The 15,083-nt window shown below is 37.2% G+C and overlaps 1 protein-coding gene across 5 annotated transcripts in view; it reads left to right on the top strand.

The window, feature by feature from the left end:
• Window positions 1-15,083, top strand: part of Hmcn1 (hemicentin 1) — a 413,611-nt gene that overhangs the window by 223,586 nt on the left and 174,942 nt on the right. For all 5 annotated transcript variants that reach the window (XM_047520702.1, XM_047520699.1, XM_047520701.1 and 2 more), the window contains 7 exons: window positions 651-778; window positions 2,198-2,342; window positions 5,162-5,274; window positions 6,907-7,066; window positions 7,700-7,868; window positions 11,155-11,282; window positions 13,603-13,875. In XM_047520702.1, coding sequence (XP_047376658.1) covers window positions 651-778; window positions 2,198-2,342; window positions 5,162-5,274; window positions 6,907-7,066; window positions 7,700-7,868; window positions 11,155-11,282; window positions 13,603-13,875 — 1,116 coding nt within the window. The remainder of the gene's footprint in view (window positions 1-650; window positions 779-2,197; window positions 2,343-5,161; window positions 5,275-6,906; window positions 7,067-7,699; window positions 7,869-11,154; window positions 11,283-13,602; window positions 13,876-15,083) is intronic.

The raw sequence follows: 15,083 nt of genomic DNA, 5'->3' as shown, positions 1-15,083 counted from the left end.
ATTTGTCTGTGTATACCTAAATTTTCCAAGTAAAATCACTTAGAGATTTTGCTTTGATTTATATTACATGTATTCATTGGTTTCTAGAAAAGGACACATTTCCAGGATCTCTTTCCTTTTCCATCTCAGAGAGTCCACAGTTTTATTTGCTCAAGCTGTTATAACAGCCTCCCGATTGTTCCTGTTCCTTCCAGTCTAGTCACAGTTTTGAGATAAATATTTATCAAAAAGTTATTCCGGGGCTAGGGTTGTGGCTCAGTGGTAGAGCACTTGCCTCATATGTATAAGGCACTGGGTTCTATTCTCAGCACCACATATCAATAAATGAATAAAATAAAGGTCCATCAACAACTAAAAAAAATTTTTTTTAAAGTTATTCTGATGATTTCACTTTTCCCTTCACAAATGCTGTTGTCAATCTCCATCTGTCTACTGGACACATTGAGGTCTCTTGCCACGACACTTCTTGCCATTACCTCTGCTTAGAAGGATCCTTTATTTCTACATTCAAATCCGTACTTGTTTTCATTTATAAACTTTGTTCGTGAAAACTTCTTATAGCTTAACTAGAGGTCACTTGGGCCTATAAAATAGTTTGCCCTTCTTTGAGTGAAATGGAGTTGAAGATGCCTGTACTCTCTCTGACTTAGTTGCTCCTCTCATTGGAATCAGCCCTTCGGTGGCCAATGTTATTGAAGGACAGCAGCTTACTTTGCCTTGTACCCTGCTGGCTGGAAACCCCATTCCAGAACGTCGGTGGATTAAGAATTCAGCCATGGTAAGAGCATTTCAAATATGTGTAATTATCGTTATAATTTTCTTAAGTAAGGAGTAATGCATTCTAACCACTGAAATATCAGTTTACTAAATAAGCAAAAATATGTTTTGTAAGTCTACCAAGACATTTCTTTATAGTTAACATGTTTCTATCATTCATATTATTTGGGGATTAAGAAATTAAAGAAATAGGGACTGGGGTTATGGCTCAGTGGTAAAGTGATCGCCTAGCATGCATGAGACCCTGGGTTCAATCCTCAGTACCACATAAAAATAAATGTTTTGTGTCCTCCTACAACTAAGAAATTGAAGAAATAATCAATGGTGTGATTTATAATTTTACATTTAATTCAGTGTCAGTAATAAACTCATTTTAGAATATGTAAAAACTGAAGTTCTTTAGCATTTAAATATTTTATACCCTTCTTTGCAGCATGTTATGAAGTGTTAAATTCCCATAAAATTCTTTTATTTTATATAGTAATCTCTCTTCTGATTAACTTCAAACATTATCATGAACTATTTAAGAATGTAGAGCTATAGTATATCATTTTTTTGTGGATAACTTTTGATTCTGATAGGATGTGGAAATGTTGTACAATTCCACAACTTTTTTTCTGAGAACATGCTGTCTTTGGCAATACATCTTAATCAAGGTCAAAGCATTTTCCCTACCATTTCTGGAGTATTGAGACTCACTTTCTCCTTCCAGAATTCACTCCATGGAAGAAGTTGTAAAACTGTTCATGTTTGCATGGAAACTTGAGGAAAATTAGTATACCTCACTTAGAAAGAAATGCCCTCATAGGATAATTCTTGTTGAGTACTATTATATCCTGTATGCAATTTGCATAAATGGTATGGATACAGAGGTGATAATTCTTATCTGAAAACATGATCAGCCTCCTCTGACACAATACCTGTGTCACCCAGTCTCCAATGATATTTGAGTCTCTTAGCTTACCAGGGTGGGTGTTGAGAGTAAGTCACTCTCCCTCGGTGTGAATAAGTGCCTATGTGCCAAAATAAAAATATCAAATATCTTGCTAGTGGTGAAAGTCTTCTTGGAAAAGTACAATGTAAGCCAAAAAGTAAAAATTGGTAGTGAAATTTGAGTCCTGAGTGATAATGAAATTTGCAGAAATGTGAAATAAGTAGTGTATCTTTCTTTCCTTTTTCAAGAATGTGCATAGCTCTCTGATAAATATTAGCAGGCATAAGTTTTGGAGGCAAATGAGGATTAAATGATATGCTCTTGGTAACATTTTTATGTTCCTCGTTTTTAAATTAATGGTGCTAAAATATTGTGTTGTTTTATAAGATATTTAATAACCCAACTGGACAAAAGAACAGCTATAGTTTTGGCTCAGACCAATCCTTTCCTTTGTAAATTCAACATGACTTTTTGTATTCCTTTAAGCTGGTCCAAAACCCTTACATCACTGTGCGCAGCGATGGGAGCCTCCATATTGAAAGAGTTCGACTTCAGGATGGAGGTGAATATACTTGTGTGGCCAGTAACGTTGCCGGAGCCAATAACAAGACTACCTCTGTGGTTGTGCATGGTAAGAGAGACAGACCCCACGTAATCATTTCCAAACTTTGTGTAAAGCTGGGCTCATGTTTTCATCAAATAACTCTGTGCTTCTAATTATAAGAAGTAGATATCTTTCCTAGTTGTTATTTTATATTTCTTGAACAATATCTACATTGCTAATGCTATTTCCAGATTTCCTTCTCTTATGTACGCAAAATGACATTCTTGGGAGTTACCAATCTGAGTCTGGCCAAGGGCTTTTGTAAGTGGTTTCTTAATTGATAAAAGTGAACTCAGCTCTCAAAGAATTGTGTTTAAAAAATACATCTTAATTTCAGGCGAGTTGAATGTATTATACTATCCAAAATAGCCTATTTGGGGTGGAGGGGATTGTGTAACAAGATGTCCTTCCTAATGACCTCTTTGTGTTTGAGCTAGAGATGACCTAAGTTTTTCTAAAGGTCACCTCATATGTACCAAACAATCTTCTTATATGTAAAAGAACAAAGGTCACAAATAAGAAAATTCAGAGGCAGCCTTTTTCCATTCATGACTAGAAGTTGCCAGCTATTTTAAATCCCAATAAATACGGGACAACTTCATAGTTTAAGAAATTGTCATTAACTTTTTTGTATCTTTCCTTTAAAAACTTTGCATAGTGCTTTTTTTAAAAAAAGAAAAGGGTAGTATTAAAATAGCTTTGTGTGCAGGACTGAATGTCATAGGGAGGAAAGTTGCATAGAAACTTAGTTTTAGTAGTTGATTCAGTCTTTAGAACACAAATTCTACAATTCAGAAGTTTCCAAATATTGCTTGGTCGGAAATTTTCAGTGAATGCAGAACATCTTCTTTATTTATGACTGTTTCTCTCCTTCTCTCTCTGTTTTATACAACTGTCCACTAACATCGCCTGAGATGTTCTTGAAGAAATATTATTTGAAGAAATACTAAAATGACTTAAAAGAGTAAACATATAATGACAGATGAGATATTTTGTAACTGTCTTTAAAGAGCAGACCATAGATTTCCTGGAGGGTGCTCATGGGTTAGTTTGAGAATTTAGTGCAGGAGCATCCTCATATCATCTCCCTTTAGCTTCTTAGTGACTGCCAAGAAAAGTGTGTTGACCAGGATTCAGAGGCCACATTTTACTCAGGCGAAGGAGAGATAGCGTGAGGTCTGCTGGATCAGAGGTGAGAAGACATACAGACCAATGATGTGGTTTATCATGATGCAAGAAATTATAATAAAGTTTAGAGGTCATTTCACAGCATTCGTTCATCTATTTTAGTCCAAAATGGACAACTAATTTAGTCCATGAGGTTGAAAAATCAACCCACCTACTTGGCGTTCACTAAACCTTGGGTCATTTAGGCAATGGAGGTGAGACAGCATAGCAGCTTCTTCATACCACTTTTCTATTTATTAGCGGTTCATTCTTCCATCATTCCACTTCTCCACTCTGAAGAATGTTGGTTGATGGTACTCAACTAATTCTTAAAAGGATGAATGGACGGATGCAAACATAAACGCAAATGGAAATGACAAAGCAGTTTGTCATATTGATTTATGTAGATTGCAATCTGGAAATAAACTTCTTTCCTTATCCACATATCATCAGATTTCAAAACTGGCCTAAATTTGCTACTTTTCCTTTATGCTGTCAAGTTTGATAAAGAGTTAAGAAAATGGCCTACTTCACTTTGCCACAAATTGACAGCATGTTTGAAAATTGAATATTCCATCATGATTCTGGTAATTAAATTTCTTGTTTTAGTGAGTAGCCCGGCATTCTTGTTTAGGGCTATACATTTACTGCCAGTTCATTAAGAAGAAATTATCTAAAGAATAATCACAGCCATGGGAAAATATGAGTAATAGTATACCTAACTTAATCCTTGCTAGGAATTTTTGCACCAAGGTCTCTGGTATCTCCTGTTCTAGCAAAGTTCTATTCTAGGGTAGTGTGACAGATCTGGAAAATTTTGATTTTAAGCAAAAGACATTGTGAGTAATTGAGCTCCAGGAAGCAGTTCTAGTCATATCTTCCCAGAGGATGCATAGCAAGCATCTGAAAACTAGCAGGCATGGAAGCTTCTTTTTTAAAAAAACAATCATTTTTTTGAGAAGACTGCGTATTGATCACTTCTGTATGAATGAGTTGGTTCTGATGAATTATGATTCACCCAGGAGGGCATGATTAACATTCTTCTTTTTCCTTTTGCTTCTGTTCACATAATGCTAATTCTTCAGTTGCTTTCTAAAGACAAAGGTATGTTTATTGTTCTTACTGAAAAATACTGACTTTATTATCTTGTATCTTAGAGTTTAAAATGTAAACTTCTAAGGTCTCTCAAGTGTTACTGATGAACCTTTTAAGAAAATTAATTCTTCCCCAGCCCAGGTTAAATGTAGTTAACCCACTAGATGGCTTTTTGAATAGAGAGATAATTAATAGGTAGTGGAGAAACAGCCCATTTCTCTGGATGGGTAATGGACAGTGATCAAAGATATTTGTTGAATGTATACCTCTTTGGGTGTCATTTTATCTTAAGTTTCCAGGAAAAGAATGATTTTTTCTCCAGTTCTCTTTTATTTTTGTTAGATAGGTCAGCGTATTAGACATCACTTAATTCTTGCTTTTAAGCTTGTATTAAATTTGCCAAGATCATAACTCTTGTATTTTCTTTGTTGAGCACTCTCCTTACCTTATATGTCTATCAGGAAATGTTAAATCATTGCTCAATTTATAAACGTTAAATATAAACTGAAAATGTTCAGTTTTAAAGATATGATACTTTAGGGAAAAACAGGTGCTCAGATTACGAATCTCACTTTCCTTTTCAGTTCTGCCAACCATTCAGCATGGACAGCAGATACTCAGTACTATCGAAGGCGTTCCAGTAACCTTACCATGCAAAGCAAGTGGAATTCCCAAACCCACTATCATCTGGTCCAAGGTAAATGATACATCTAGTGGTATTTCCTGAAGAGCAGAATGTGAAGGTAGTTGGAAAGTGATCCCTGGAGGAGGTGAGGGAATGAGACTCAGGAAAGGAAGTTGATACAGGGCTTCACTGAGCTGGCTTTCTCCATGGCTGGGCTGATATGCTTCCATGTGCTAAGGACGCTCCACAAAACAGTGTAGATCATCTCAGAAGGATCACTCTGATGGACATGGGGTTCATCAGAGGTCACAGGTCATGTGACCCTCAGAGGAGCTCACATCCTTGCATTTCCTCATTACCCATGAACAGACTGAGGCCTTCTGGGACTCTGGATAAAACCGTAAGGCCTCAATGCAGAGACTTTCGTGCAAGAAATATGAGTGACCGTGACGCCCAGTGCGCGGAGCCCTCCATTAGATCTGTACTTAAATCAAGAGGGGCGAGGGAAGGTGGCAAGGGGATAAAAGGCTCTGCTGTAACCCACAAAGTCTTTAGAATTATTCCTGACACACAGGACACCCCACAAAAGTGTTCACTGTGGTGTTGCTAATATGTTCTAAACCTCAGGTAAGTGATGTCACTAAAGACCTTTTCAGGGGCCCTCCAAGTGACCTTACCGCATGGATTTTCCTTCTCGTAAGATTCTAGAGCACCATCAAATATTCCATGTATGACTAAAAATGGCAAGACACATTTACACACTCATTTACTCCCCTGTCTCTCTGTCACATAGTGGTCCAGCTTTCACTTGTATTAACGAGGCAAGGAAGACCCATTTCCTGAGGAAGTCCTGTCCATCTTTGGCCACAGCTGTGGAGTATGTTTCTGTAAATCAGTTTGAACCTGGCAGATATAAAGTAACATATGATGATATAATGAAATGTGGCACTTGTGCAGTTAACACTACAACTGAGGCGCTTTGCCTTCCTTCTGATTCTATCCATGTAGAAATCCAAAATATAGAGAAGCTGGTGTTAACATTTATACTTAAGCAAAAAGGTGAACATTTTAATATTTTCGACACAAATGTAGAATGGCGAAGCTGATCCCCAACTGGTACAGAGTCTGGCACCAAATAGAAATTTGACACATTTTAAGGAAAATGCAAAAATGAAATCTTCCCAGGTGGCCTTTGTGCTGTGGTCAAACACCAATGTTAAGAATTTGGGCTCCAAACACTTGCTTCTGGGATTCCAATTCCAATTCTGCCGCTGACTTGATTTGTGGTCTTGGGCAGGTTTTCCCACTTCCCTCTCCTTATGCTTTATTATGTTGAACTGTAAAATGGGGGTTGAGCTAGTTCCTTCTGGTAAGATTGTTGTGAGTGTTAGAACAGTTAAATCACGTAAGTATTCAGGACAGAGCCTGGCAGAACATCAGCTCTGCCTTGATCCCTTATGACTACTGTTATTCTCTCCCTTTTTATGTAGCTCTGGAATACAAGGGCCCTAGTTTGGTATGGAGAAAGACCACCTTTAGTTCTTTGGTCTTATTTTTCTTAAAAATAACTCTCTTCTAGTTAGCATTTTTTTAAATCTCGTTTTCCCCCGCTTGGAGATGTTTTTGTTTCTCTCTTCGTCTTCCAGACATGAAGTCACTCCTTCAGTATCTTTTTAAAACTTTGGCTCTTTGTTGTGTTTATAGAAAGGAGAGCTGATTTCTACGGGCAGCCCTAAGTTTTCGGCAGGGGTTGATGGAAGTCTATACGTGGTGTCACCGAGTGGGGAGGAGAGCGGAGAGTACATCTGCACGGCCACCAACGCGGCTGGCTACGCCAAGAGGAAGGTGCAGCTGACCGTCTACGGTGAGAGCTGCTGGAGAAGCTGCCCCTTGACGTGCCACCAGTGCCAGCGCTCATGGGTCTTTCTTGAGCACCAGTACCAGGCAGCCGTACCCAGAGCAAACCAATCCCCCAAGTTCTTTCTTTATTTATTTACAAAAAAAAGAAAGAAAAATAACATTACTTCTGCCATCTACAATCACCTCCACTTAAATTCTGATTTTAAGAAATGTAATTGTATAGTCTTTGGGGGGGAATGTTATGGTGTCCTCCCAAGAAGCATGCTTATTACACACAACGCTCTTCAGTGACAGCATTTAGTTAAAACTCCTGGCAAAGCCCAGCCTCAACTGTGTCTTGAGTGGTGCCCTGCCAGGACAGGTCACTTTTACCGAGGGAAGCCTCTAGAAGGACATTTCAGCCCTCTTCCCATGAGCTGAAGGGAGTCGCTGCCAAGGGAGGCGTGCTCCTCATTTTCCTTTCAGCTCTCGCCATGGAAATACTAATGGAAAGTCTTAGATAGGCCTTAAAACTTGGGAATAAACATTTTTTTTAATAACTTACTTAAGAACATTAGTAGTTTGTGTTTTAATGTCAATTACAACAGGCTTTCTCTGCAGTGTACAGTGTCTCTCCCCTGATGTGTGTTTATTTCAGTAAGGCCCAGAGTGTTTGGAGACCAGCGAGGACTGTCCCAGGACAAGCCTGTTGAGATCTCCGTCTTGGCAGGGGAGGAGGTGACTCTTCCCTGCGAGGTGAAGAGCTTACCCCCACCCATAATTACCTGGGCCAAAGAGACCCAACTCATCTCACCGTTCTCCCCGAGGTAAGAGACCTGGGAAATCATTTCACTTGGAAACAAGGGTTTGGGGACAGATGGCTGTGCCTGTTAAGGTTTTACAAGTCTCAAAACATAACTTTCACATTTAATTCACATCTACATCTCAGACTATAGAAAATATAGCTACTGTTCCTGCTGATGGACAGAATCACAGCCTCTGGGACAGTAGTCCCCTGTGTTTCCACTTTGCTAGCAAAGTAAAAAAACCTTCTTTTTTTTTTTTTCTCAAAACTGTGTCCTCACTATTGGATTGGCATTGGGGACAAGGACCTAGCTTTCGGCAACAACCCTAGAGAAAAGGAAGTCAACCATCATTGCATATTCTGCAAAGAGGAGGGTCATTGGAGAGGGAAATGTCCCTGATACTTCCAGGAGAAACCACATATGGTTAGCAGGACCCCGACCCATCCTAGCAGTTGGCACCACTTATAGAGGAAAGCTGAAGGAGCCAAGAGGCTTCACACATGTCCCCAAGAATGATCTCTGAGGAATCTCAGCTGACTATTAAGAGTAGATAGGAATAAGGTCAGTTTTGGCCAACTTGGTCTTAAACACCTGGTGGAAAGTATAGCATGAACACAGTCCTGCATGGACATTGAAAAGGAAAGACAATGTTTATTTTTTTTTTCTTAAGGTAACTTAAGATGTACACTGTGTCAGCCCTTGTAAATCACTTTTTAGTGGAAGAAATGCTAAGACTCAGCTTTGCCATGATTTCCTGCTGATACGTTTTACAAGATAGTTATTAAAATGGAGCAAATTTGTTGTAGATCCCTGTCAGCCCAGTGTATATAGGCCCAGAATTTTGCTACTTCCATAGGAGCAAGAAAACACATCAGGCACTGGAAGTCTAGGACTTGACTTTGATGAGATGGTTTTGTAAGTCTTGACTAAACCCGTATTTGCTAGGCTAAGTGACCTGGCAAGAAACATGCCAGAGCTTTAAGAACAGCACCTTTGTGGCCCTCCAGGTGTGAATTTAAACTTATCTCTGCCACTTGAAGCTAGCTCAACATTTTTGGCAGTTTTTTAAAGGATTCTCTCTGAGCCTCTTACATGATGAGGAGTGAGAGGATTATGTAAGATAACATACATATGCATTTCACATCTCCTGTCTCTAGGTCTCCACTTCTATTTTAACTCAATATCATGACATAAGTCACTGGTGGAATAAGAATTAGTCTCTATCATTTGTCAGACTCTTGATATATTATTATCAAGGCATGAATTCATGTTAGTTTCTCTTATCACTGGTGTGAAAACGTTAATAAGAATTACTTTATAATTTTTTTCTGAAAACAGTAAACTTTTGCAGTGCTAGGGATTAAACACAGGCCTTGCGTGTGCTAGGCAAGCATTCTATCACTGAGCTACTCATCTAGCTCTGAAAAAAAAAAAACTTTATTGAACGTTTTTTTAACTTAAAAAATGCAATATTACAGATAAAGCTGAAGTTCTATTGTTTTCTTCCCTAATAAGAATTTCTTTTCTCCCTTCCTAGGGCAAACATACCTTATATCCTTAAAGAATACAGAAAACTGTTTCTGTATTTTTAATTTTGTTTTGTGTACCTGATTTTCAATTTACCACAGTTATGTATAGTATTTTATTATTTTCTTGCTTGCTCTATTATGTCAACATTTATCCACTATTATTCATATAGAGCTAGTTTATTGACTTTAACTAGTATGTGCATATTCTAAGTTTTATTTATCCATTCTCGCATTCTTAGATGTTATGGTTTGTTTATTCTTTTTACAAACAAGCCTTTTCATCTGTCTCTTTGCATGCACATGCATGAGTTTCTTTAGGACCTATATTTAGAACTACCATTTTGGGTCAGAAGCATCCCGATTTCTAGCTTTGTAGACACTGCTAAATTGCTCTCCAAAGGGGCCGTACTAATTTTCCCTTTAATCAGCAGAACAGAGCTGTATATTTCCACTTTCTGTTGAACTCACAGCAGACTGACTCACAGAACTGACTGACTTCAATATTTTTGCTAGCAAATGGGTGTGAAACACATCTTATAGTTGTTTTAATTTTCATGAGATGACTTCAAGTGAGCTGGGAATACTTACCTATTTGTTGGCCATTTGTATTATGTACGAATTCCTTCTTTAAATTGGCTGCAAAGTTTTCTGGTGACTTATATCTTTTTCTTATTGAATGTGCAAAATTTGGTATTTGTTCTTCAGAACAATCTTTTGTCTATTGTTATGTGTTGAAAATATCTTCTCAGTCTATTGCTAGGGTTTTGTGTTTATTTAGGTATGATGTCTTTGGTTGTATGGAGGTTTTAAATTTTTAAGAAACATTGTATTAATCAATTCTTGTTTAGATTTGTATTTTTTGTATCTTCAGTAAGATTGTAATCACAATCTCTTATATTTTATTCACATTTTTAAGTTTCAATCTTCACACTTTGGACTTTATACAAATTTTTTGTTGTTTTTGGTCTTAGGTAGTGTTCTAATTTTGTTTATTTATTTTTTCCCATGTGGAAAGATAATCACCCCATATAATTTTGAATAATCAGTCCTTTCTTTATCTTTTAAAATACTACCTCTGATACTGCATATTATATCCTCTTTCTTCCTAATGCCTTGGTCTGTTTGGAGGTCCTTAACTATTTAACCAGCTGTGCATTTCTGGACCAGTAGCATCCTTCATTTTACTTAACTTTATAAGAAATTTTGACATTACATGGCTCTATCTAACCTCTTCACTACCCCAAAGATATTTTAATGTGTGTATAATGTATGTGCAATACTGTGCAATTACATTAACATCACATTAATGTTATCACACATTTTTATATGTAGACCTTATTTATCCACTGTGTTCTTATTTGATAGGAAGAATCTATTCAAAGTATCTGTACTTTTTTAACGTTTTATTTTAACACACTAAGTATTTTGTGAAGCATTGTAAAAAAATAATAAAATGTTCAAAATAAATTCAAAATTTACCAAAATGTACATTTATTTTGTTTAGCTGCAATTTATGAAAGCAGAAAGATGTACAATTATTTGATGATTTTAGACAATTAGGTTAGATATAAAGAAAACAAAACGGGTTTCATTTTGCAAAATCATCACACAAGGTAATTTTGATAATTTCCATCTTTTATAGTATATGGATAGTATTCTATAGTGCCTGGAAGAATAGTTTCAAAAATTGCTTGCAGAGTACTAATTCCACAGTGAAGTTGGCTGCATGGGGGGGGTATTTGAATTCGCAGGGTCTCATGTGTGGTTTATCCTTTCAGACACACGTTCCTCCCTTCTGGTTCTATGAAGATAACTGAGACACGCATTTCTGATAGCGGGATGTATCTTTGTGTTGCAACAAATATTGCTGGAAATGTGACTCAGTCTGTTAAACTAAGTGTCCATGGTGAGTTTTGAAGTGAAGTCCTAGGGTAACTTGTGGACTGGACACAGGGAAATCCCAGTTCGTTTGATAGTTAACCTGCAGGTGGTATAAAAAGTGATTATAGAAATATTTTCTAAAATATAAGATTTGTAATTTTCTTTCATTTACTATAAAAGTTTATCTGCTATCCATAAATGACTTCCCTCTTTTTCCTTTTTGCAAAGGAACTGCATTAAATATTTTGTTCACTAGATGTCCATGATCACTTATGACTTCCTTGATATAGAGCAGAAAAAGTCTTAAAAACTAGTAGAAGCTAGCCGGATTCTCAAGGAACAATTTAATAGTTTTTTGTTTTGTTTTGCTTTTTATTTGTTCTATCTAGTTATGCATGACAGAATTCATTTTTCCTTGTACACAAATGGAGTACAACTTTTCATTTCTCTGGTTGTACATGATGTAGAGTCACACCATTTGTGCAATCATACATGTACATAGAGTAATGATGTCCATTTCATTTAATGGTCTTTCTCACCCCTCTGCCTCCTCCCCTCCTTTCATTCGCCTCTGCCTAATCCAAAGTTCCTCCATTCTTCCCTTACCCTTCACCCTGTTATATCAGTGTTCACTTACCAGAGAAACATTTGGCCTTTGTTTTTTTGGGGATTGGTTTGTCTTGCTTACCATGGTATTCTCCAACTTCATCCATTTACCTGAAAATGTCATAATTTTATTCTTATTTAATGCTGAATAATATTCCATTGTGTATATATACCACAGTTTCTTGAACCATTCATCTATTGAAGGACATCTAGGTTGGTTCCACAATTTAGTTATTGTGAACTGAGCTGCTATAAACATTGACGTGACTGTGTCACTGTAGTATGCTTATTTTAAGTCCTTTGGGTATAGACTAAGGAGTGGGATAGCTGGGTCAAATGGTGGTTCCATTCCAAGTTTTATATGGAATCTCCATACTGCTTTCCAGAGTGGTTGCACCAATTTGCAATCCCACCAGCAACATATGAGTGGATCTTTTTCTCCACATTGTCACCAACACTTATTGTTGCGTATATTTTTGATAATTGCCATTCTTAAAAAACTTAACACCATAAATACAAATAACCCAGTCAATAAATGGACTAAGGATGTGAGCAGACACTTCACAGAAGATGATATACAATCCATCAACAAATATATGAAAATATGTTCAACATCTCTAGTAATTAGAGAAATGCAAATCAAAATTACTCTAAGATTTCATCTCACTCCAATTAGAATTTAACAGTTTTGAAGTGGTCATTTCAGCATTTAAAGAGCTCTGCAACAGGAAAAGTTCTGCTTCCTGCAACTCTGACTTCTTCCCAGCTCTCTTAGTGTGCTCTGTCTCTCCACAGTATCACAGTTCATCTAGTCATTAGATGATTCAGCACTGTGTAGATGTCAGGTGTCCAGATGTCAGAAGCAATCATCTCGGGCAGTATGGACCTGATTTCAATCCCAGATCAGAGCTATAATAGTGCCCCGTTAACCTTGGGGTTTGACATCAGATGATAGCCGTCATTTACTTGCTGTAGGGCATTAGGCATATAACCTAAGCTCACCTATCTTTAGTTCTCTCACAAAATGATGATAGTAATACTATCAAACTTACTAGGTTCTAGTTTTAGAAAGTGTTCATTAAATATTGAAAAGGACAGAATAGGACTTTTTAGGGATGAATGTACATAAACTGCAATTAGATCCTTATGACTTAGCTGATTCCACATAATTCTTGTATGTGAAAACCAAGAATCTTTTCCCAGTTTTTTGATAGACTATGCCATTTAAATTTCTAAAGGTAGGTAGGTAAGGAGAAATGATAGAGGTTTTGGGTGACTTTCTTCTCCAAAATTAAAGAAGTGCTATTTGAGAACTTTTCTTTCTAATTCTTCAACATAGAGAACAAAAACTGAGTATGTGGAGAGAATTGCTCTTTGTTTTACTTTCTTATGGTATAGAAATTATCTATATTGCCACAAAGGATTTAAAACCTTAAATTATTTATAAACTAAAGGAAACAACACTTTTAAACACTTGCTATTCCTCAAGTCTGGCATGAAGAATTTTATATTTATTATTTCCTACAATTCTTGCAATGCACTGTTATTTTGCCTGGATTATTAAAGAAACAGTCAGGAAGTCGGTTGACTTAACCTAGATCACACAACTAGTAAGTTGTCCAGATCTTGAGATGACTCCTCTTTTCCATGCTGCCTCTTGGTAAGAGACTCTCATTTAGACTGAGAAAAAGAAGGAATTTTTAAGAATTGGATTATTAATTCTCAATTATCTTTTCCAGTGTCTCCAAAGATACAGAATGGCCCCAAACATTTGAAAGTCCAAGTTGGTCAAAGAGTGGATATTCCATGTAATGCTCAGGGGTCACCTCTTCCTGTGATCACCTGGTTTAAAGGTGGCAGTGCCATGCTGGTTGATGGCGTGCAGCGCGTTAACAATCCAGATGGAGCATTAAGTATCAACCAAGCAGTGCCCTCGGACGCTGGCACATATACATGTGTTGCTACCAACATCGCAGGCAGTGACGAAGCAGAGATAACACTACATGTCCAAGGTATTTGGGGGCATAGGAAAATATATGTGTGGTGGGGTTGGGGAATGAAGGAAAATTCTTAGAGTCTGTGCAGAATTTGTATTCTTAAATAGTCTTGGATTACTTTAGGATGATTTCCATATAAAAATTTTGTGACTCTAATTTTGAAAGGAGAACCATTCCAGAAAGTTATGGAACCTTATACTGCTACTAAACCTGCATCAATGTTCCTATGTTTACTTTTGAAAATGAAGTTGCTGTGAATGACATATATAATGAAAATATTCTGAGATAATGCCCCACCCACTTTTTGGTTTGGGAGATATTGTGGGCAGAGTTAAAATAGGATTTCAGCTCACAATGACAGGGTGAACTTGAAACCAGTCCCCAGGAAATTGAGGTCTACTGCCCTCCTATTAACATTGGTCTTATTTTGAGGTTTTTAATATTCAAATTTATTCTTTCAAGCAATAAAAGTTCTTTGAACTTCTGCCAGGAGTTTGTCATGTTCTAGGCAGTGGTGAGACAGTAGCGATAAAGGCTGCTTTCATGAGCCACTCCAGTGTGAGTGGACAGGAAGCAAACAGAGAAACAAAGACTACAGATCAAGAAAAATGCAGCATGCAGAATTAGTATGGGGTTATGCTTCCGGGAGCTACCTGTTTTAGGTGGGATTGTCAGGTTTCTGACTAAGTGATATTTAGAGTGAGAACTTATTAACTAGATGGAACCAGCCATGTGGGAATTAGGGGGAAGAGCATTCCTTTCAGAAGGTATTCCAGTATAAAGACAAAAGGAAAAGATAAGCAGGTATAGTACTTAGCCCAGTACTTAATACTTAGTACATAGCACACTGCAATTCTTTTTAGATGGGTGGCTAGGACAACCAATGGAAAACTTGTCTAGTTCATTCATTCATTCATTCATTCATTCAAGAAACATTATTGAGTGCTAATGGAAAAGACAGACTTTTATATAATAATCTCACAGATTTCCTAAGTATTCAATTGCAAACTAGTTAGTACCATCATGAAATGCTAGAAGAAGCTATATGAACTTTCAATGGAAAGACAAATCAGAGGTTTCCCTGGGGAGTGGCTGGAAATGAGGGACAGGCATCTGGAAGAAGAATCTTCCACGTGGACATAGATGTGAGGAGGAGGGTAGGTGAGATTTTAGAGACACTGGGATCAAGTCTCAGTCAAGGCTGCACTCCAGTCTGAGTGCTG

Source organism: Sciurus carolinensis, chromosome 12 (assembly GCF_902686445.1).
Source record: "Sciurus carolinensis chromosome 12, mSciCar1.2, whole genome shotgun sequence".
Lineage (NCBI taxonomy): Eukaryota > Metazoa > Chordata > Mammalia > Rodentia > Sciuridae > Sciurus > Sciurus carolinensis.
Note: the sequence above shows the minus strand (reverse complement) of the source record. Positions and strands in the feature narration are given on the sequence as shown.